Source organism: Microcebus murinus, chromosome 2 (genome assembly GCF_040939455.1).
Source record: "Microcebus murinus isolate Inina chromosome 2, M.murinus_Inina_mat1.0, whole genome shotgun sequence".
Classification (NCBI taxonomy): Eukaryota; Metazoa; Chordata; class Mammalia; order Primates; family Cheirogaleidae; genus Microcebus; species Microcebus murinus.
In genome coordinates, this window is record NC_134105.1 from 118247277 (window position 1) to 118270734 (window position 23458).

Here is a 23458-nt window from a genome sequence, read left to right on the forward strand (position 1 = left end):
GCCTAGAATCAGAGTAGGTAGGCGGCATTGGTGAGATCACACTTTCTATTTATTGAGTAGCTTTTATGTGTCACATAGTTTACATGTATTATATATTTTTTAATTAACAAAATTTATCTTTTAGAGCAGTTTTAGGTATACAGAAAAATCCAACGGGAAGTACAGAGAGTTCCCATGTACTCCCACTCCCACCCACCCCTGGTACCTTTGTTACAATTGATAAACTTATATTGACACATCATTATCGCCCAAAGTCCTTAGTGTACATTAAGGTTCACTCTTGGTGTTGTACATTTTATGGGTTTGGACAAATATATAATAATATGTATCTGTAGTTTCATACAGAGCAGTTTCATTGTCTCACAAATCCTCTGTGTTCTACCTGTTTATCCTTCCCTTCCCCCTAGCCCCTGGCAAGCTTTTTACCTAGTCTATAGTTTTGCCTTTTCCAGAATGTCATATAGTTGGAATCATACCGTATGTAGCCTTTTCACATTGGCTTCTTTAACTTAGTAATGGCTACGATTAAGTTTTCTCCATGTCTTTTCATAACTTAATAGCACATTTCATTTTAGTGCCGAATGATATTCCATTGTCTGGATATACCATAGTTTATCCATTCACCTATGATGGATATTTTTTATGCTTCCAAGTTTTGGCAGTTATGAATAAAGCTGCTATAAATACACATGTGAAAAACAAACAAACAAACAAAAATACACATGTGAAGATTTTTGTGTATACATGTTTTCAGTTCATTTGGGTAAATACCAAGGAGTTTTTGTAAGAAACCACTAAACTATCTTCCAAAATGACTGTACAATTTTGCATTCCCACCAGGAACAAATGAGACTTCCTATTACTCCTCATCCTTGCTAGCATTTGGTACTGTTAATGTCTTGGATTTTTGCCATTCTGATAGGTGTATAATGGCATCTCTTTTTTGTTTTAATTTACAATTTCCTAATGACATATGATGATGAGCATCTTTTCATATGCTTACTTGCCATCTGTTTATATTCTTTGGTAAAGTAGCTTTTCAGGTCTTTTTCCCATTTTTAATTGCTTGTCTCTTATTGTTGAGTTTTAAGGGTTCTTTGTATATTTTGGATAATAGTTCTTTTCAGATGTGTTTTTTTTCCCAAATATTTTCTTCCAGTCTGTGGCTTGTTTTCTCACTCTCTTGATACTGTTGTGTTTTTTTTTTTTTTTTTTTTTTTTTTTTTTTTTTTTTTGCCAAGCAGGACTTTTACATTTTAACGAAGTCCCACTTATCAATTATTTCTCTCATAGATTATGACTTTTGTGTTGTGTCTAAAAAGCCATTGCAGGCCGGGCATGGTGGCTCACACCTATAAAACTAGCACTTTGGGAGGCTGAGGAGGAAGGATCGCATGAGGCTAGGAGTGTAATACCAGCCTGAGTAACATAGTGAGATCTCATCTCTACAAAAAATGGAAAAATTAGCCTGGCATGGTGGCATGCACCTACAGTCTCAGCTACTCAGGAGCCTGAGGCAAGTAGATCACTTGAGCCCAGGAGTTTGAGGTTGCAGTGAGCTATGATGATGCCTCGGACTTTAGCCCGGGCAACAGAGTGAGACCCTGTCTTAAAAAAGAAAAAGTCATTGCTATGACCAAGGTCATGTAGGTTTTCTCCTATGTTATCTTCTAGCAGTTTTATGGTTTTGTGGGTCTCTTATCCACTTAGTTAATTTTCATGAAGGGTGTAAGATCTGTGTCTAGTGTTTTTTTTTTTTTTGGCACATGAGTGTCCAGTTGTTCTAGCACAATTTGTTGAAAAACCTATTTTTGCTCTATTGTATTGCCTTTGCTCCTTTGTTGAAGATCTGTTGACTGTATTTATATAGGTCTGTTTCTGGGCTCTCTATTCTGTATCATTGTTCTATTTGTCTTTTCTTTCAACAGTACCACACTATCTTGATTACTGTAGCTTTACTGTAAGTCGTGAAGTTGGATTGTGTCAGTTTTCCAACTTTGTTCTTCTTCATATAAACTTGAGAATCATTTAGTGGATATGCACAAAACAATTTGCTGGGATTTTGAGATTTCACTGAATCTATAGATTTTTGGAAGAACTGATATCTGCAGTATTGGTCTTTCTATTCATGAACGTAATAATTTATTTAGTTCTTCTTTCAAATCTTTCATCAGAATTTTGTTGTTTTTCTCATATAGATCTTGCACATATTTTGTTAGATTTAACTATTTCATTTTTAGGGGGTGTTAATGTAAATGATAATATGTTTTTAATTCCAAATTCTACTCATTCATTGCTGGTATATAGGAAAATTAACTTTCATATATTAATCTTGTATCCTTTAACCTTGTTATAATTGTTTATTAGTTTCAGAAATATTTTTGTGAGTTATTTTGAATTTTCTACATAGATGCTCATGTCATCTGTGAACAAAAACAGTTTTATTTCTTCTTTCCCAAATCTACAAACCTTTAATTTCCTTTTCTTATCTTATTGCATTAGCTAGGACTTCCAGTACAATGTTGTAAAGTAGTGGTGAGAGAGAACATCTTTGTTCTGTTCCTAATCTTAGTGGGAAAGTTTTCGTAGATGTTTTTTATCAAGTTGAAAAAGTTCTCCTCTATTTATGTTTTGCTGAGCTTTTAAAAATCATGAATGGGTATTGTATTTTGTCAAATATTTTTTCTGCATCTTTTGATAGGATTATGTGATTTTTTTTCTTCTTTATCTTGTCGATGTGGCAGAATATAATTAATGGATTTTCAAATGTCTAACCAACCTTGCATACCTAGGTTAGATCCCACTTGGTCATGGTGTATAATTCTTTTTATGTATTGTTGGAGTTGACTTGCTAATAATTTGTTGAGGATTTTTGCACCTATATTAATGAGAGATATTTTTAATGTCTTTGTGTGATTTTGGTGAAGGATATTGTTGATTTTACAGAATGAGTTAGTATTTTCTTTGATTCTATCTTCTGAAAGAGACTGTAGAGAATCAGTATGATTTCTTCTTTAAATATTTGGTAGACTTCATCAGTGAACCCATCTGGACCTGGTACTTTCTGTTTTTGAAGGTGGTTGTTATTATTATTGTTATTTAATGTGAATAGAGAGTTTATTTGGGCCAAGGTTGAGGACTGCAACCCAGAAGCACAGATTCCAATTTCTCTGACTCTACCCTCTGATTAGCAGCAATTACAAGAGGAATTTCAAAGACAAAGAAGGGAGACAATGAATGGGCTGATAAAAAATTGTTTTTCATCAATTCTAATTGGTTTACAGAATAAAATTGATTAGTGATTGTGCATCGTTAAACTATAGAGTGTGAGTTATAGTCTCTGGTGTGGCATTATTAGATTAATTTACAGCTACTTGAGGCAAAAACAACCAGTTTCAAGAGATGAATACACACCTTAAAGGGAAGAAAAGGACATAATTGAGTCTCTCTTGGCATAATAATTAAAAGAACCTGCCATTATCAAATAAAAGTTCCTTTTTTTCTTACATCTGAGGACCTGGATTCACAATTTGAAGCTGCAGCTTTAGGTTTTGGAGGAGTAGGGAAGCAGCAGGTGTCCTCTGTACCTTTGTGGGCATTTGGGCAAAAGGGAGATGGAATTGATATTCTGAGGCCTACTGCATGCACATGGGTCAGCCTGGCTGGGTTTCTGGGCCCCATGGTCTCTGAGTCAGATATGGGTCTGAAGATACACTTTGCTGCACAGTTGTGGGTTGTAGCTGGAAACCTGAGAAGGAAAGGCCCTCTAACGTGAAGTCTGGTGGGCACCTAATATGTTTATATCATGTCTGGTAATTCTGGACAGTGTTTGGAAAACATAATTAAAAAGAAAATAGTTTCCAAACCCAGAATAACTGTCCACAATGGTAGAATAGAAAGAAAACTGATTTATTTCACAATTAAGCCAGAATGTGAAGTAAATCACAGACAATCTGCTAAGAGATTGCAAAGACAGAAAGAAAGTCACTATAATTAGTCCTCAAGACTTGACAGCACCATTTGTAATATATAGTTCATCTTTGAATGTTATTATTAATTCAATTTCTTTAATTAATATAGGCCTCCTCCGATTGATTGTCTATTTCTTCTTGTGCAGTTTTGGCAGATTGTATCTTTGAAGTCCTCCTCTTTAGATAAGATGTTTTTTCCCTCTGGTTTCTTTCAACATTTTTTATTTTTGTTTTTCTGCATTTAAAATATAATATGCTTTTTGGGGCATTTATCCTGCTTGCTGTTCTCTAAGCTTCCTGGATCTGTAGTTTAATGTCTGATAGTAGTTTTGGGGAAATTCTCAGTAATTATTACTTCAAATATCTGTTTCTTTCTGTCTTCTCCTTCTGGTATTTCCATTATGCATGTGTTATACCTTTTGTATAACCTCCATATTTCTAGGTGATCTATTTCTAATACTATTTCTTGTTTCTCTTTTTTCTTTTTAATTTGAGATACTCTCTTCTGACTTCCTACTGTAGAGGAGGAGGATTTTGCTGTCTTATATTCCTCTCCCATACTTACACACACACATATATACTTCCCCTCCTCCATCCTACTAATATAATGATATAATTATATTTTGGTAAATAAATTTTTATAATTTTGAAAATATATTCACAGGCAAGCTATGTGGTAAATTATGATGAAAATTTCTTTCGTGCATGACGCTGTCTATGATGTTGATAATTTTCTGTTTGCTTGTTTACATAGTTTTCTATATATCTATCACTTTCACATTCCCAACCTCTCCTACAGAAGTCTCAATCTCTTAGTATCTTTAAAAACATTAAGCATTAGATATTCTATCACTTTTGTTTTTTTCCTTGGGGGAAGAAGACATCTCTTCAGACCTCTGTGTTCTCTCATTCCAGTAGATACTGACTGCTCTTTTGGCCTTCTATTGGGATCTACACTATCCTGAAAATTGCTTTCTTTTCTTGGTTGTACACCTACTTCCTGGATCTCATGTCTTCCGCTGTTATTAATAATTTGCTTCCTAGTTTTGTGGAACACATCCTTTATCAGATTTCTAATAAAAGGTTAAAAAGAAATACAATATTTTGAGATTTTCCAGTCTGAAAATATCTTTTCCTACTGCCATATTTATTTGCTAATTTAGAAGTATAGGTTAAAAATTAATTTTCCCGGCCGGGCGCGGTGGCTCACGCCTGTAATCCTAGCACTCTGGGAGGCCGAGGCGGGCGGATTGCTCAAGGTCAGGAGTTCAAAACCAGCCTGAGCGAGACCCCGTCTCTACCATAAAAATAGAAAGAAATTAATTGGCCAACTAATATATATATATATATAAAAATCAGCCGGGCATGGTGGCTTGTGCCTGTAGTCCCAGCTACTCGGGAGGCTGAGGCAGGAGGATCGCTTGAGCCCAGGAGTTTGAGGTTGCTGTGAGCTAGGCTGACGCCACGGCACTCACTCTAGCCTAGGCAAGAAAGCGAGACTCTGTCTCAAAAAAAAAAAAAAAAAAAAATTAATTTTCCCTCAGAATTTTGAAAACATTGCACTTTTTTTTAGTTTCCAGTTTGCTGCTGGGAAGACTGATGCTGCAATGATTCCCAATCCTTTTTTTGTGATAACCTTTCCTTTCTTTTTTTTTTTTTTTTAACTTCTCTGGAAGCTTTTTAGGATCTTTTACTGTTCCCTCCCAGTGTTTTGAAATCTGAAAATACTAATGTGTGCTGTATTTCATGTGTGTATATTTTCATTTTGTGCTGGACACTTGTTGAGTTCATTCATTCCATAAAGTCATCTTTCACTTATAGAACATTTTCTTTAATAGAATTTGCCCCACTCCTAAATGGTTTCTGTTTGATTTTCTCTCTCTGGAATGCCATTTATTCAAATATTGGATCTTCTGGATCTTATCTCTAGTTTTTAAAACTATTTTTCCTTTTCTATTATTTACTTTTCATTTTGTTTTCTGGAAGAACTCCTCAACTTTGCCTTCCAAACCTTCTACTAACATTTTCACTTCTGCTTTCGTATTTTTAATTATTGAGATTTTTTTTGGTCTCAATGATTTTTTTTAAAAAAAATTTTGTTTATAGACAGGATCTCACCACTCCTCTCTACTATTTTCAGAGCTCTTAGTCCTCCAGGTCCTGAGCATTTCTGCTATGCTGTGATACAAATTATCATGCTTCTGGGCTTCTCCTATTGTTGGCTTTTTTGAATGTGGTTTTCCTCTTTCACTTATCTGTTAAGTTGGTTAGCAGTCAACCTTCTAGGTTTCCAGTTTCAAATTTTTTCTGTGGTCCTATCTCATTCTCTTTGACCTTTTTGTTTCAATTATTTTTTTCTTTAAATGTTTTTACTGTGTGGAGCATTCTATTGGTTAAAAGCATGGGCTCTTGAGCAGGACTGCCTGGACCCACTGCCTATATGATTGTATGACCTTAGACAGTCATGTAGTCTTTTTCTGCCTCCATTTTCTCATCTTCAAAAAATAGTAGTTGGACTATTTTTTAAAATTAAATGAGTTAAGACATATGAGGATGTCTGGAAAGTATCCAGCCGTTATTAATATAACAAGAATGGTTACATGGCTGGATACTTTCTGACAGCCCTCATATAAACCACTTAAAACCATAGCTGGCTTAATAAATATTAGCCACTATTGTTTGAGTAATTTCAGATAAAAGATAAATCTATGTGTTCAAGTAACTGCATTTAACTGGAAGTCCAGTTAAAAGAAATGCATTTAACAATATGAATAACTAGGCAAATATTATCCAAAGAAATGCATTTAACAATATGAATAACTAGGCAAATATCGTTCATTTCATATAATGGATAAAGCAAAGGACAAATACTATATATATGATGTACTGCAAAAAATACCTGGGTTCTTACATTATTTTATTACCTTGGAGATCATGGTTTCTTACTCTTTATTGTACAGATGAGGAAAACTGGAGAGAGAAGTGACTTGCCTTGAGATTAGAATCCAAGCCTCAATTCCTAGTTCAGTCTTCTTTCCATTGCATCGTATTTCCTTTTCTAAGGCATGGTAGATGCTGTGAGACTTGCAGGTGTATTTTGGTGATGACACTGTCCTATACCTGATTTTCTTCTTTTAATTTTTTTGACTTCAAGAGTCCAGAACTGGATCAGTAATAATGCTTGGTTTATGACACACTCTCATCATTGGCCCATGCATGGCCTATGTGTTTATTTGCTTTTATTAATAATAATGTAATACATAAAAATTTAAAGCATCCACATGAGGTGGAATATGTGGGAGGAAAATGAAAATGTATAATTTTCTTTTATGCATGGTACAAAATAAACACATATATTTAGAAGTGTTTTGGTGATATGGCTATTTGTTTTTCTCTCTTGGTTTTGTACCTCTCCTCCTCATCCTATTAAAATCACCAGACTGGTATAGCAGTAGATTAGAAAACACAGTAAGACAGGAACAGGAAAAGCCCTAGGAAGGTGCTTTACATTTAGCATACAGACATACATGTCTCCAAGACTTGATAGTTTTCTCCCAATTGTGTGATGTTGGGTTTGTTTCTGATTCAGGTCTGAGAACCATTGGAGTCATCACCAAACTGGATCTTATGGATGAAGGAACAGATGCCAGGGATGTCCTAGAGAACAAGCTGCTGCCTCTTCGCAGGGGTAATGTGCTGTGGTCTATACAAGACTCCTTGATGACAGGGCAGAGAAATGATCAGGAAGCCACTGGGAGGCTTGGTTTTAATGCCTCCTCAGTTGTAAGGAATGGATTTATATTAGTTATACCTTTTATGGAATGGCACTGTGTTCCCATATGATGTATTAAAAAATGACCCAAAGGGAGAACTATTCCTTAAAATAACAGGAATAAGAAAGCAGAAAAAGGAAAAGGTTTGAGGGAGGTTATAAATATTCATCATAGAATGCATAATCATATACTGTTCTCTTCTAAGTCTGATATTAACTTGCCTGCTATATGATAAAACTGCCAAGAGAGGTAAATCTCTTAAAATGAGCTATTATTGTGCTGATGCTAAAAAATTATCATTAGCCAAATCAGCACCCTTTGTTAAGTACTGATGTTTCCTACTGAGTTTTGTGAAGGAACCCCGGCTTCAGCCCGAAGACTAATTTTGCCTTTCTTAGCCTGTTTGAGAGCTTTGACGTCTTCCCAGAATAAGCAGCAATAAGTGTCCCCAACTGCATAGATTTGTGTTTTGTTTCAGGTTACGTGGGGGTGGTAAACAGAAGCCAGAAGGACATAGATGGGAAGAAGGACATTAAGGCAGCCATGTTGGCAGAGAGGAAATTTTTTCTTTCGCACCCGGGTTACAGACACCTTGCTGACCGGATGGGCACCCCACACCTGCAGAAGGTCCTTAATCAGGTAAAAACATTCTTTTGAGCAGCAAGAACAATTATGAAATATGTAAGTGACTGCTGGAATCCATGTTTCTTATTTTTAAATTTATTTTTTTTCCAAAACAAGACATTCAACTTAAATGATAGAAATTTTAAAAATGAATATGAATACTTAGCTCCACACTGTTGCCATTCTCAATGAACAGAATTCACCTTAATATTATTGAAAGGACAGTGCTCAAAGTAGAAACATACTTATTCAGGAGCAATGAACAGGGGTATGCATGTTAGTATTCATTCACTCACAATATGTAGTTATCTTAAGAAGTTAAACTGATGTGGCTCCGAATAGCTGACTTCTTAGGATCTGTTTTTGAAATACCAATCCATAATGGCTAGGTTAGATTTTCTGTTAAAATTTTTTTATGGCATTAAGATTAATTTTTTTTTTGACATTTGGAATCTTTTTTTAAATTTTCAAATATTAAGGGGGTATAAATGTTTTAGGTTACACGGATCATTTTTGTGATGCTTGAGTCCCGGCTATAGGTGTGCCCATCACTCCCGTGGTGTTCATAGCACCCGTTAGGTTGGATTTTCCCTCCCCTCTCCCCCCTCTCCTGTCTCCGCTCCCTCCTGCATGATTTCCACTGAGGTTTTTTTTTTTTTATTTCTGAATTTGAAATCTTCAAAACAACAAATCTTGATTAATCATTGATTTCCACTCATCTAAGAAGTTTTTCCAGATACCCCCTTTCCCTACGATAAATTAGAATTGGGCCTTCCACTCTTCCCCTCCATGCACCATACACACTTCTTCCATAAAACCTCCACCCACTTCCGTAATAACTTCCCCTATTGGAGTTAAGTGTCACGACAAGTGTCATTGTCATTGAGTTCAGGGCCCCTCAGTGAGTTTTGATAACATTGACTTTATATGGTGGGCAGCTTTCTTCAAAAATATTCTCATAAGTTATGCTTCAACTTCTGTCTATGAAGTTAAGTAGTTATCGAATTCTGGTTGTTATCTCCTTGAAGGTATCAGTAGAGGCTGTCACAATATGTGACATTGTACCTGAACCATTTAGGCAAAACAACTGAAGAAGTTTGAGAAAATAAAAAGCAATGTTATATTTCTATATTAAGAGATGTAACACAGAATACTGTAAATTTTATACCTTTTAATTAAGGGTAAAATGAGTATTTGGAAGCTATAAGGCAGCACTATAGTTACTATCATTTTAAAAATGTGAATATGTAGCCAGGTGCAGTGGTTCACACCTGTAGTCCCAGCTACTCTGGAGGCTAAGGCAGGAAGATTGCTTGAGGCCAAGGGTTTGGGACTGTAGTGCTCTATGAGTACATCTGTAAATAGCCACTGCATTCCAGCCTGGGCAATGTAGCAAGATCCTGTTTCTAATATATATATTAGATGACTGACTGTTTGGTCATTACAGGTGACCCCCAAGTTATGACATATTTGGATTCTGATTGACTGAAAATTGAATGAATTTTGTACTGAAGAGTTTTTCTTTCCTGGATGATCATTCTCTCTCTATTTTCCTTCAAGTACCTTTATCCTAGTTTGAAACTAGGATAATTTTATTGCTGATACAATATGCACCAATATCTCTGACAATTTACGTGGAAAAACTAGAAAAGGGCAAGAGGTGTTTGAGGAATTGAATGAAATGTCATTGTGGCTGGAGGACAGAGGAAAAGGACTGAGGTATAGGAGTTGTAGTTGGAGGTGTTGGCAGTGGCCGGATCCCATAACGTTTACAGGCCAAGTTGAGAATTTTTACTCCTATCCAAAGAGCAGTGAGGAGTCATTTAAGGGATCTGAGTAGGGGAACAACACGTTCAGATCTGTGGGTTCAAAAAGAATATGGTATTGCAGACAGGAAGATCAAGAGTAGACTGGTTAAGAGCAAAACTGGGAAGATCAGTTAAAAGTCAAAGTCAGAAATTGTGGTAGGTTGGTCTTGGTTAGGGCCAGTGGAGATGAAAGAAAAAGCACATTTGAGAAATGTATAGAAAAGTTGAGATTTTGGTGGTAGATGAGTACCGTTGGGCGATGGAAAGATGGTCAAAGTTAACTTTTGAGCATCCAGATAGTTACGAAGTCACCAAGGTGGGGAACCGTGAAGAGATGATCAGGTACTTGATTTTGGACACGTTGAGGTTGAAGTGTCCTTGACACATCCAAGAAGAGAACCTAGCAGGTGGTCAAATGTGCATGCCCACGGCAAAGATAGGAAGCCCTATTTGGAGACAATGTTTTTGCAGCTGCAGTTGTTTGGATGTTTATTGAAGCCATGCATGGAATGAGATTGCTTTAGGAGAGAATAGAGAGTGAACAAAGAAGAGGCCTAGAACCCAGACCTGAGGAATTTCAATAATTACTGGTCTGATGAGAAGGCTGGGTTGTCCAAGGACATGGAGCAGGTATATTCTGAATGGTAGGAGAAAAATTAGAGGAGCTGAAATCATGGAAGCCAAGGAAAGAAGTGTTTTAGGAAGCCAAGAGTGGTCCATGACGTTGCTTTGCTATGGAAATATAAGCAAAAGGTGGAAATCGGGTGTTTTTAGTCTTTAACAGCTCATATGGCAGTCAGGTGGTTGCTGTTACTCTTAGATTTGGGTCCTTGTCTCTTGTGACATTACTATTGGAACGTGGTCCCTCCATTCTTGTGTTGCCTGCTTCTTAGCCTCAACAGCACGCCAGGGCCTGACGTGACTGTGGGCAAGAGAATAACATAGTCATAAACTATCGACAGTTAATTAACTATAGATTTGTTGAATAGATATATTCAGGTAACCTCAGATAACATATAGATGATTTAAAATAATTTTCTTCTTCAGCCAATCTGGATATATTAATTCTCCTTTTATTTTTATTTTTTGTGCATTTCTAGGAAGTTTATATTCTTTCTCTTGATTGATTTCAAGCTTATTACTTAAGCAGTTCACGAAGGTTATCTTTTTTTTTTCTCTCTTTTAATTAGGACTTTCTTTTAACTGCATTGTAATAGAACATAAAACAGAGAGGTGAACATCTGGGTTTTTATCTCACCTTTGTTCTTAATGAATTGTCTATGCTTAGGCAGTGTCTTAGAGAGCTTATGGCACGGGCTGATCTCAGTGGTGGGAACAGCAGACAGTCAGGTCGTGGTGTCGGAAGCACAGAGAGCTTTCCCTACTCATCATGGACATTTTATAGTCAGTCTGGCGAGGGCGCAGGTCAGTGACCAACCACACTTAGACTGGGGCCTAGAGGTGGAGTACGAGCAAGCACCTGCCAGAGCTGCAGGGCGTAGAGAAAGTTAGCAGCTGGCCGGACGTGTGGCACCCCTGACTACCTGAGCTCCATCAGTGTGGTAAGCCGTGTAGGCTCGAGAACATCAGGCAGCACCTGTAACTCTCAGCTTCCTTCCCTTCTACCACATTCTAACCGGAGGTCCCTTTCTACAAGGGAGGTGCTTGCTAAGGGCAGCTATCAATCAATCCATGCTAAGGGCAGCCTCCTTAGTAACATTAGCTGCATTTTGACAGGGTTTTCCCAGACATAAAGAGATAGCAAGTGAGTGACCCTAACTGAAGAAATTTTGAGCATCTCCGAGGGGCAGTGGAGGAGAGAGATGATGTTTCTTCTTACTGTCTATCTGTATAGTCTCCGATGTGTATATGATTTTTGAAGTTTTGAATGTTAGGAAAATGGTGGAGGCTGATTTTTATCTCATCAGTTAACGTTCAATCTGCTATATGTGTGTATGATTTTGTTTTGTTTTATTTAGCAACTTACCAACCACATTCGCGATACCCTGCCAAACTTCAGGAACAAACTACAGGGACAGTTGCTCTCCATAGAACATGAAGTAGAAGCCTACAAAAACTTCAAGCCAGAGGACCCCACCAGGAAGACCAAAGCACTACTGCAGTACGTCACCTTTCCCTTCCTGTGTTCAGCATTTTTAATTTCTTCGGTTTCTGATTTCTTCTAATTTCTTCAGTTTGCTTTTGCTTTAGTCTATTTGTCATGCTGTTTTCTAGGTTTAACAGAAGCAGCAAGTAAAATATGTTACACAGTCACCCTTGAATCTTCATGTTTTATTGAAGAATAATTATTGATCTTATTCTGTAATTATTAATTTAACAATCTCCATGCCCATTCCTGTGCCCAATTTAATTGTGTTTTTAAAACTAGATTTGGTGAGTAAAACTAGTAGTGATAATTCAGCAGGATTTTTTGTCCTTAGTCTTCGAAGTGGGTAAATACAGATGAAAATGTCATTTGTGTTAATATTTTTCAGCTGTTTCTATTGATGTCAGTTGTACTTATTAACTTTTATTTCAATTATTTTATGTAATTTATCTATGTGTATTTTTCAGTGGAATGAGAACCAAGGATTTAGTTTTAAAAAGTATAGACAATAAGGCCATATTTAAATTTGTTTTTTGTTTTTTTTGGTAATGCTTTTAATGTAGGCCTTTAAAAATGCAAACGTGGGAATCACCAAACATCTTTTCATTCCTTTATTATCTTCCCATGTTATCCTCAGGTTATTACCGTTATCCCCAAGGGACACAGGGTAGGGTAGCAGGGTTACCAGAGAGAGAACAGCTTGTTATATCTTGTACGTTTATTCTCTCCCCCTGCCCCCTGGCTCCAAGTCTGCCCCTTTATCACCATGCTGCGACTTGTGTCCGATCCTCCCAACCAGAGCACTCCCGCCCAGCGTACTCATCCCAGGACACCTGTGCTCTACTAGTGCTCAGGCTGAATCTTGAGGACAGATAGAAATTAGCCAGGCAAAGCAGCAAGGGGCAGAGGGAATGGTGTCCTGAGCAGAAAGAAAAACAAGTGTAAAGGCACAGGGACATGGGACATTTGGGGAAGTGCAAATGGCTTCCACATGGTTGGCTCGGAAGGCACATGGGGTGAGTGGTGAGTGATGGGTGGAAGAGTCGGCCGGGGCCAGACCGTAAAGAATCTTGGGGGATGGGTTAAGGAATTTTGATTTTATTATCAAATTGTGAGGAGTCATTGACAGACAAGGCCAGAGCTGGTTGTGGGGGGGTGGTAGGGGCATGGGATCGTAAATCTGTGTTGTTCTGGCAGGGTGAGGTCCTTCCTTGATGGGGAGAAGCCCCACGTAGGGTGGTCATCTAGAGGTGGCTTCGGTGATCCCTGGAGGCACTGCTGAGGGCTGACCAAGGCAGTGTGGGGGTGGGGTGGGGTGAAGAGAAAGGGGTCGGTGGTCCGAGGGACGTTAAGAGGGGGATGACCAACAACTGGGGTGGGGGAAAGGGAGGCGTGCAGGATGCCCCAGACTCCCTGCCGTGGGGGGTGGTGCCAGCCACTGTGAGGGGAAATTCAGAAATGCAGCAGAATCAGCAGGTTGGGGGTGAGAGAAGCTGAGAGGCTCAGTTTTGGGTGTTTGAGTTCAAGGCAGCTGAGAGGAGATAAATGCGAGCTAGACAGTTGGGCATATGGGCTGCTCTCTTAATTAAGAAAACTAATTTTTTGATAACCCTTGAAGCCATGGCAGCCTTGAGATCACCTAGGATGAATGTGTAGGCTGGGAGGAGAGACCGAGGCTGCGACACTGTCGGGAGGAGGAGTAGCTCACGGAGTGTGCGGGGCCTACCTGGAGCCCCTGGAGCTGGGCCGTGGTGGTGCCGTGGGAGCTGAGGTTTATTTGACTATTCTACATAAAATTTTATGGCTTAACTTTAATTTTTTTTTTTAATTATTTATTTATTTATTTATTTTTGAGACAGAGTCTCGCTTTGTTGCCCAGGCTAGAGTGAGTGCCGTGGCGTCAGCCTAGTTCACAGCAACCTCAAACTCCTGGGCTCGAGTGATCCTTCTGCCTCAGCCTCCCGAGTAGCTGGGACTACAGGCATGCGCCACCATGCCCGGCTAATTTTTTATATATATATCAGTTGGCCAATTAATTTCTTTCTATTTATAGTAGAGACGGGATCTCGCTCTTGCTCAGGCTGGTTTTGAACTCCTGACCTTGAGCAATCCGCCCGCCTCGGCCTCCCAAGAGCTAGGATTACAGGCGTGAGCCACCGCGCCCGGCCTTAACTTTAATTTTTGATTTAAGTATTCTTTGAATACCACTTTATGGTTGCAACCACACGAAAAGAATGCAATTAGAAATAGATATTTTAAAAATATTTATTCTAATTAAATGTCTAAAATAAATCTTAACAATGTGTATTCCACGCAATCACATTCTGAGTGCTAAGTACAGTGCATTGTTCATCCTGCCGGTAGGTGCCACCCAGGACAGCAGGGAAATGACACTCAGAATAACCACAGTAAAGCACAATGCGGAGTGCAAAGGCTTGTGACCCTAACTCAAAGGTATCCCTCTGTCACAATTACAGGATGGTTCAGCAATTTGCTGTGGACTTCGAGAAGAGAATTGAAGGGTCGGGGGATCAAGTGGACACCCTGGAGCTCTCAGGTGGCGCTAAAATCAATCGTATTTTCCATGAACGCTTTCCTTTTGAGATAGTAAAGGTTTGTACCAAATGTGTGTTTTTTTTCTTTTGTTCCACTCATTTCCATATTCTGTTTTACAAAACTCTTGATAAAATATTGTGTGAGTGGTATGGGACTAAGACAGTTCTTTGAACAGAAATCTCCACACTCAGGCAATGAAATTCAGGAGAGAAATATTACTGATGATTCTGGCTTTATTTAATGGGATTTAACTACATTTCATGTTATTTCAAGAAATACTAATTGAGTTCCCTATGGTGTTTATTTGTTATCTAATTAATTTAAAAATATTTCTTCGGCACCTTCTACTCACCAAAGCTCTAGGTGCCAGTGATCAATACAGAGAAGGTCTATTTTAGACAAAGTGAGGCAAAATGAGAAAATATCATGTGCTTTTATGGTAACATGATGTGAAAGATGAGGGCTGGTTGAGCCACTTTTATAGGGTTTTCCGGAAAGTTCTGTCTGAGCAGGGGACATCTAAACCGTGCCCAGAATGGCATGAAGAGATCAGGCGTGTGACAATCTGGGGAAGGAAGGGATCTTGGGGAAGAAGGCCATTCAAAGCGGAAGCAGAAACCTGGGTCAGAGCCCTCAAGCAGGAAGGAGTGAGGCAGGTGAAGAACCAACGTGGCTGGGGGAGGGGGAGGGGCATGTGACGGATTCTGGCAGGATGAGGTCTGACCTTGATGGGGAAAAACCCCAAAGCAGGGGTAAGTCATAAATTCGGAGAGGAAAGAAGTGTCCAGTTCTTGCAGGGCTTTCTAGGTTGAGGTCAGATGTTTACATTTAATAATGGGAAGTTACAGGAAGGTTTTAAGCAAAGGTGTGCCTCGATTTTGTTGACTATTTTAAAAGGACATTATGCCTGCTGGATTGTAAAAGAGCAAAGGACAAGTAAAGTCAGGAAAACAGTGGGGCCAGACCAGGGTGGGTTCATTTTCTGTAGGACCTGAAGCTTCTACAGTTTTGAAGGCAAGAGGAATATAAACTTATAAACACACAGTTAGGCACAGGGTCTTAGAAGAGGCTAGTGCAAAGGAGAAGTCCTTAAACTTCTTTATCCTCCCGGTAAAAATGCCCTGGCAAGAGAGGGTGGAGAGAAATGGATGGCTCTGGAATTTCAGAGGTCAGATTGATAGGGCTTGGATTGATATGGGGAGTAGAAGAAGGAAGATTCGAGATGACTCCCAAGGCTTTGGCTTTCACAGCTGAGTGAATGGTGGTGCCCATCAGAGGAGGGAACCGGAAGAAAAGCTGTGTTTGTGGAGGTGTGAATCAAGAGTTCTGTTTTGGACATGCGAAGTGTAAAATGCCCAACAGGCAGTTAAGTAGTTTAGGGCCTGTGCTACTTGCCTCGCTTACAAAGAGGTGGGTGCTTATGTCTTGGTGTGGGAGGCAGATGAGTAAATAGATAGTTTCATTAAGATGTGCTAAGTAAAGTGAAAAACTTCAGCACAGAGTGCTATGGAAACACAGCCCACAGACTTCAATCCCAGCCCAAACGTGTAAGGGAGCCAGACTCCCCAGCGGGGTTGGGAAGGATGAGCCACTAGTTGAGCAGGAAGAGGTAGGGGTAGGAGAAGCGGATGTTCCAGACAAAAAGGGAGGAATAATAAAAGCTCCGAGCTGTGTGGCCACAGGGTGTGGATAGACACCTGAAGCAATTCGCTGGCCTACGGCATGAAGTGCGAGGAGGAAAATGGACAGTCAGGCTGCAGGGGCCAAGTCTCAGAAGTCAGGGGCTGGACCCAGTGTTCCCTGGCTATCCCTTCTAGGGCTGAGCTCTGTGACACTTTGATCCTACTTCCAAGCAGATTTACGGTTCTTAGGACTTCTGGGAAATATTTGTACAGCAATCTATCCTGTGCTGGCTTGGTGAAATATTAATTTTCTTTTATAAAGAGGCCTTGTGCTCAGGTGGTTAAAATGGCTGGGGGCAAAAGACAGCCATTGTTAATTTCAGGACAGCTGCACTGCTGCTGCCTGTCAGGTGACACCCTCCTTTATACGCTGGCCTGCGCCCTCACATTCACTGCACTCAGCATAAGAATGAAGAGTCGTATATTTCAAATGAATGGCTGGATTTGTGTCCAGAAGGCTGCTTTATGCACAGCTCTCTATCTACACTAGAGTTAAAATCTGCTGCACTAAAAATCCCAGAAATCCCTTGTGTTCTATGCTGCCTTGAACTTTATATAAACAGATGTTTTGACCATCTGGGTTTAGGTTGGGAAAGACACAAGTATCCATTTATTAATAACTAAGTCAAGTTATTCTCATTCTGTATATTCAACAATATTATTATTCAAAGGAATTAAGTGTCATAACCATGGCTCATTTTGCATCTGCAGATGGAGTTCAATGAGAAAGAATTGCGAAGAGAAATAAGCTATGCAATCAAAAACATACATGGTATCAGGCAAGTGATTCACGTTTTTCTTGTCTTCAGTTCAAGCTACCATAAGAAAGTTAATGTTTATAAATAGCTAGTAAAGTAGGCTTTTCATCGTTGAACAGAATACAGAGGTGGGAATAAGAAATAGGAAATCCTAGTTTTGCATTTCATGATAACTTCCTGCATTGTTGTAGTCAGTTTTTTCCAATTAAAAAAAGCAGAAATGCTCTGTGCAGTCACAGCCCACACTGTGCACAATAGGGGATTCACAGATGAGCCTTTGGCTCTGTTTTCCAGAGACTTCGGTTGTAGTGAGGGAGGCCCGATATACTCATAAATAATCATTACTCACACAGAGAAAAGGCAGATTAATTTTGACTGGAGTTGTGGAGTAAGACTGGGAAAGATTAATGAAGGTGCTTACTTTTGAGTTCAGCCTTGCCTGTGGAGACAATGATTCCAACAGGCTGAGGCATGTTGTGTGTGTGCGTGTGTGCTTGTATGTGTGGACGTGGATATCTCAGTTCAGGCTGCTGTAACAAATTACCACGGACTGGGTGGCTTATAGACAACAGAAATTTATTTCTTACAGTTCTGGAGGCTGAAAATCTGAGGTCAGGGTCCCAGCGTGGTGAGTTCTGGTTAGAACCCCCTTCCAGGTTGCAGACTGCCAACCTCTTGTGGTGCCCTCATGTGGCAGAAAGAGCTAGTTCTCAGACCTCTTCTTATAAGGGCACTAATCCCATTCATAAGGATTCCATCCTAATGGCCTAGTTATCTCTTGAAGGCTCCACTTTCCTAATACCATCGCATTGAGAGGTAGGGTTTCAACATATGAATTTTAGGGGGAACATAAACATTCAGTTCATAATACTTTCTTTGAAGAATTATGATAAGAAAAAATTATTTTAAAACACATTTCTGGAGTTCCTGCACAGAGGCTAACATAGTTTAATGAGCATATGTTAAATTGAAGGATCCTGAATTAAAGTAATAAAACTTAGGTTGCCTGGTTCATGGATTGCCTCATATGAAGGAGATGTTGCTATCTGTTGTCAGTTGTGGCTTGGCATTTGCCAAAGGACCAGTTGAGGTATTTTGAAAAAAACCCTGTAAGTCTCAAATATTAATAGTACGAGTTTATAAAGTAAAAAGGACAAAGCATCTATGACTAGATCTAATGTTTTTCTTTTACTATCAACAGGGTTTTTAAGTTCTATATTTTATTTCTTCTTCATCAAATCCAGAATACATTTGGTATAAAAACTATTTGCTCTTTAGCTGGGCAGATCTAGTATTTGAACATGTTCACCTGATAAATGCAGTGGAAACAAATTTCATTTTCTATGTCATAAAGTATTTTAACTCAACTCAAAAGCAAATATGGTTCTTTTACTTGGCTTATAAAACTCCTTAACAGATACTTTTTTGTTGATTATAAAAGTTCAGTAATTCAGAATTACAGATTTCTGATCTATATGCATACCAATGGAAGAGGTTGGTTGCTATTATTCTAGGATAAATTTTCTGTAATATGCTGAGAAATGCATAAAGTCTTGACTATAGTACATACTAATGGTGTGATTAGGCCTTAAATATAATTAATTTGAAAATTTTTTTCCCATTTGATTCCATTATATATTTGAGTAGTAGAAACCATCTTTGCATGAAGAGCCTGATGGAAGAGATGTTTTATTTTTCTTGCTTGTTTTGCTGACATTGAGAACCAACCATGAGAAGGGATTGAGGCAGTCCTTGTGGGGATAAATAGAATCACAACTCTGCCTGCCAGGATAGTAAAATGGGACTGAAATACATGCCTGGATGACTGCAGTGTGAAATAAATGTTGAGATTCGGAGAAGGAAGACCTCCTGAAGAACAAGACTAGAGAAGGAGTGTGGGGAAGTGCTTGCTTTTGATCTGGGTTTTGAAACACTGTGGGATTTGGACAGGCTGAAATCGTGGAAAGGATGAAATGAATACCATAGGCAAAGGCAGAGACGTAGAATATGAGTATGAATAAAGGCAATTGACTGAAACATAGGGTGCGTGCAAGGAGAGGGAGGAAAATAATTGCAAAGGAAGACTAGAGTCAGTGGAAAATTTTTATATTAGACTAAATGATTTGGATTTTATTCTGTACCCAATGTGGAGACATATCAGTGATAATGTAGTATGATTATGACAGACAGCTGTGATCACATTACATTAGAGTAAAAATAGAGGTGAGCACAGGGTGCTAAGTAAGTAAGAAGAGATGTTGAATCAAGCTGGTATAAGGGAAGTGTTAAAGACGTTTCCTCAAAGAGGTAGTGTAGCATTGAGCTTTGAAGGAAGAGAAGTTAATCAGGTAAGGAGAGGTGAGAAGGGAGTGGAAAAGTACCTAGGAAGGGGGAGGGCCCAGTGCCAAGGCCTGGAGCCCATGAGGCTTTAGTCATGGCCCATGCTCTGAGTTAAGGGTCCCTCTTATTGTAGCTTTTCTCTGTTGATCTTTTGTTTAAATTTGAGTAATCATTTGTCACTTTTTATGACACACACACACACATACACACACACACACACACACACACACACACACACACATGTATATATTGGCTTCCCTCAACTCCTGCTCAGCAGAAGAAAAACATTATTATGACACAAGTTTGAATTAATTCCAGCCAAATGGAAGGTACTTTTTATTTTGGTAATAATTTATAGTTTTTATAAATTCATAATATAGATACCTTGAAATATCGAAATTAATTCTTGGCTCCTCTTACCATCTACTTCCCCTAACAATTCCGGACCTCAGGCTGGGACTCACCAAGTCCACTGTAATATAGCTCTGGGAAAAGAGTAAATCTTAGAGTCCAGAAACCCCACTATTTCAGTGTGCAAAAGTGAGGCTCACTTGCTACTCCACAAAGGGCGAGAAAGGACTGCTTTTGGAATCTTTTGGAAATAGGAATTTAAATTTAGGACACAATAGAAATATTGTAGCATTTCTTTTTATTGCTATGAAACAGTGAGATAAGACAAATTACAGTTAAATATTCATTAAAGGTCGTGTTGTATGCCATGTAAACATTTTGGGTACTGTTTTTAGCTAGTGTTAATCCATGGGCTGGAACTTATGGTTTAGCAATAATAATGATATTATAGTGGTGCTATGGGTAGAATAAATCACTTTGTAGCTTTTAAACTTGGTCCATTGCATGCTTAATTTAAGTGGAATGTTAATTTAAACATTTTTCAAAGGATCATTAAATATTACTCAATTCTTAACAATCTCATGTGCTGTTTTCTTTCTTACATTCAGGACGGGGTTGTTTACTCCAGACATGGCATTTGAAGCAATTGTCAAGAAACAGATTGTAAAGCTGAAAGGGCCTTCCTTGAAGAGTGTAGATTTGGTAATACAAGAGTTAATCAACACCGTCAAGAAGTGTACCAAAAAAGTAAGTTTGAATAATTTAACTTTCCAGCAAGGGACTGTAAATATTTGGTTTATCCATCTTTCCTATCGTGTTGTGTGGTTCTCTTTCCCTGACACCCGCCGCCCCCCCAACCCCTGCTTCCTAATAAGTGTTGTGCGTTTGCCCAAGGAGAAGGATTGTGGAAAGTACTGAGTGGGAATTGCTTTCGTGATGGGCAGACATACTGTCTTCTATCATTCCACATAGGGTTGCTTAGACCACTAAAAGTATATCTTAGCTATAGTTTTTCTTATAGTCTTAAACAGGTAAACATGACTTTAGGTGAATGCACCAAACTCATTTTTCCTATGGTGCATGGATGGGGGTAATTGTTAGGAGAAGGCACTCATTGATATTGTGTATATTGGGAAGAAAATTCTTCTAAATTATAAATGAATTCCACTTGAGCCCTGGGCATTCTGAGAAGAAGCAGTGCAGTATAGTAGTTAAGAGCCCAGCCTCTGAGGTTCAGTTACCGTAGAGCCAGATTCAGATCCTAGCTCTGATACTTACTTTCTGTGTGCCCTTAGGCATCATACTTAATCCCTCTGATTTTGTTAATTTATCTCTGAAACGGGGAAGATGATGATAATAATGCCACCACCACCGTGGTGAGGATTACACCATCTGATGCCTGATGCTGTGGGCCACCTGACACACTGATTAACCACAGAAAGTGCTCAGTAAATGGTGGCTGGTCTATAAATTACCACTCTAGTGGCAGCCAGCATTCTCTACCCTGAGTGTCTGTCGAATCTCTGCTGTAGAGTGATGGGGAGGGACTTCCCGGTTTAGGGGATGGCTCACTAAGGAATATGAAGGATGTGTGCTGAATTCCTTAGAACATGAAAGGGGTACCTTGTAGTGGAAAATGTAAGATTATTGGTGATGGTGTCTAGGGTAGGGCAGGCTTCACCATGACAGTTGACACGGGTATTTTGAGCATTTCTTCAAAGTGTAGATACTTCTGTTTTTGTTACTTTTGTTACATTTCCCTTTATATATGGTTACTGGGAGTAACCTTTGTGAAAAACCAGTGGGAAGAAAGAGAAAGAATGAGAGAGATAGAGAATGAATATGAATATTGGTCCCCAGTTACCTGGCAGAAAAGCTCAGGTGAAGAAAAGATGCACAGAGAGAAAGAAGTGAGCAGGTTGAATTGCTAGATGTGAATGCTAAAAGAAAAGGAGGGAGTGGAACTGGTTTGGGAGCCAGAAGTATCTCTGGTGGTTCAGACCCCTTCTCTAGACCTCTTGCTATTCTTCCACCTTGTTCTCTAAACTCCTGGTCTGTCTTCTCCAAAACAGAAAAAGCCACAAGAGTTAAGAATGGAGGGACAGGGAAAAGAATGCACATGAGGAAGAAAAAAAATCAATCTTTATACCAGCTCTCCATTTGAAAACTTGAAGCCAGTTAATAATATTTCACATTCCTGCTGTCCTTGTCTACTCTTCAAAATGCAACCTATCTTGTCACCTATACATTTACAGCTCTCTTAATTGATCTGTTATCTGACTTACAGGATTAACTGTAAGTTAATATTGCATTTCCCATTAACCATAGGATTGCCACCCTCAGTCAGAAGGCTTCTCTTTGGGTCATCCATGTACTCTTGCTCCTGCCAATTAACCTGTCTTTTTTTTTTTTTTTTTACAAGGATCAGTTGTGTTTGTCCTCAAACCTGTTTATCCAGCAATTAATAAATCCAGAAATTATTAAATGTCTTATTTTAATTATATACTTTAAATGAAAAGTAAATCAGCTGATCAAATGCAGAAAAGACTTTGAGTTTTATTTCTATGAAAACTAAGCTGAATGCTTTGAAAAGATGTGATAAATGTTAGCTACAAAAGTTTTGCTATTGAGTAGGTGCAGGCAGTATAACGGCAAAAAAATGTGTGTGTTTGGGAAGGGGGTTTATAAAAATCTAGCTAGGTTCTGCACTGATGATTTCACAAGTGTCTCCAGGTTCTTCCTCCACTTTAAAGAAAGCAAAACTGGAAATGGTAGATGATGAAGGATGTGGTTTATGTAAGACAGAAGATGCATAACTCCAATCAGCAGATCCACATGCAGAGAGCAGGCCTTGGCTGTACATCAAAAGATTGGCACATGTGTGTACATTTATGTTTTAAGTTATATAAAGTGTTTATGGTATGTATGAATCATTTTTTTTTTTATCATTTCCCATTTTATCCGACTTACTGGAAAACCAACAGTCAGTTCCGATGGCATGGGATGAGACAGCTTGTTCCCGGACACTTTTTGGCTTCTATTCTTGTTCTCCATCCTTTGAACCTCCCTTTCCATTATGCTCCCTGGATCAGTCTCCTATATGTGCATATTTTTACTGTCTTCTCTAAACAGTCTATAGTTTGCCTTAAATAAAATAAATAAAATAAAAACCTTCTCCCTGAGGTTATTGCTTATCCCGTAGCTTTCTTCAGTGAAGGATATTTATTGGCCCAAACCAGAAAAATCTAAGGGCCTTGATTAGGCATGACATTTGCCTACTTCTCCTTCTGTGGCTTCCAAACACTATTCCGTCACCTTGCTGTAAAAATCTTCCATGGAGGCCGAGTGGTACCAGCTCTGCCACCTCTTTCCTTGTCTTCACCATTCCCATCAAGTCCCTGGTTACTCCCTTCCATTCATCAGGATCTTAGGACCCAGCTTACGTTTTTCCTCTCTATCCCAAATTCCCTCTCAACTTGGAAGACTTC

At 38.8% G+C, this 23458-nt stretch overlaps 1 protein-coding gene across 7 annotated transcripts in view; it reads left to right on the forward strand.

Annotated features, from left to right (window-relative positions):
- The window catches only part of DNM3 (dynamin 3), a 515120-nt gene that overhangs the window by 155827 nt on the left and 335835 nt on the right, over positions 1 to 23458 (forward strand). For all 7 annotated transcript variants that reach the window (XM_012765123.2, XM_012765124.2, XM_076000385.1 and 4 more), the window contains exons 5-10: positions 7561 to 7659; positions 8223 to 8383; positions 12156 to 12298; positions 14761 to 14896; positions 17233 to 17300; positions 20579 to 20717. In XM_012765123.2, the coding sequence (XP_012620577.2) occupies positions 7561 to 7659; positions 8223 to 8383; positions 12156 to 12298; positions 14761 to 14896; positions 17233 to 17300; positions 20579 to 20717 (746 nt within the window). The remainder of the gene's footprint in view (positions 1 to 7560; positions 7660 to 8222; positions 8384 to 12155; positions 12299 to 14760; positions 14897 to 17232; positions 17301 to 20578; positions 20718 to 23458) is intronic.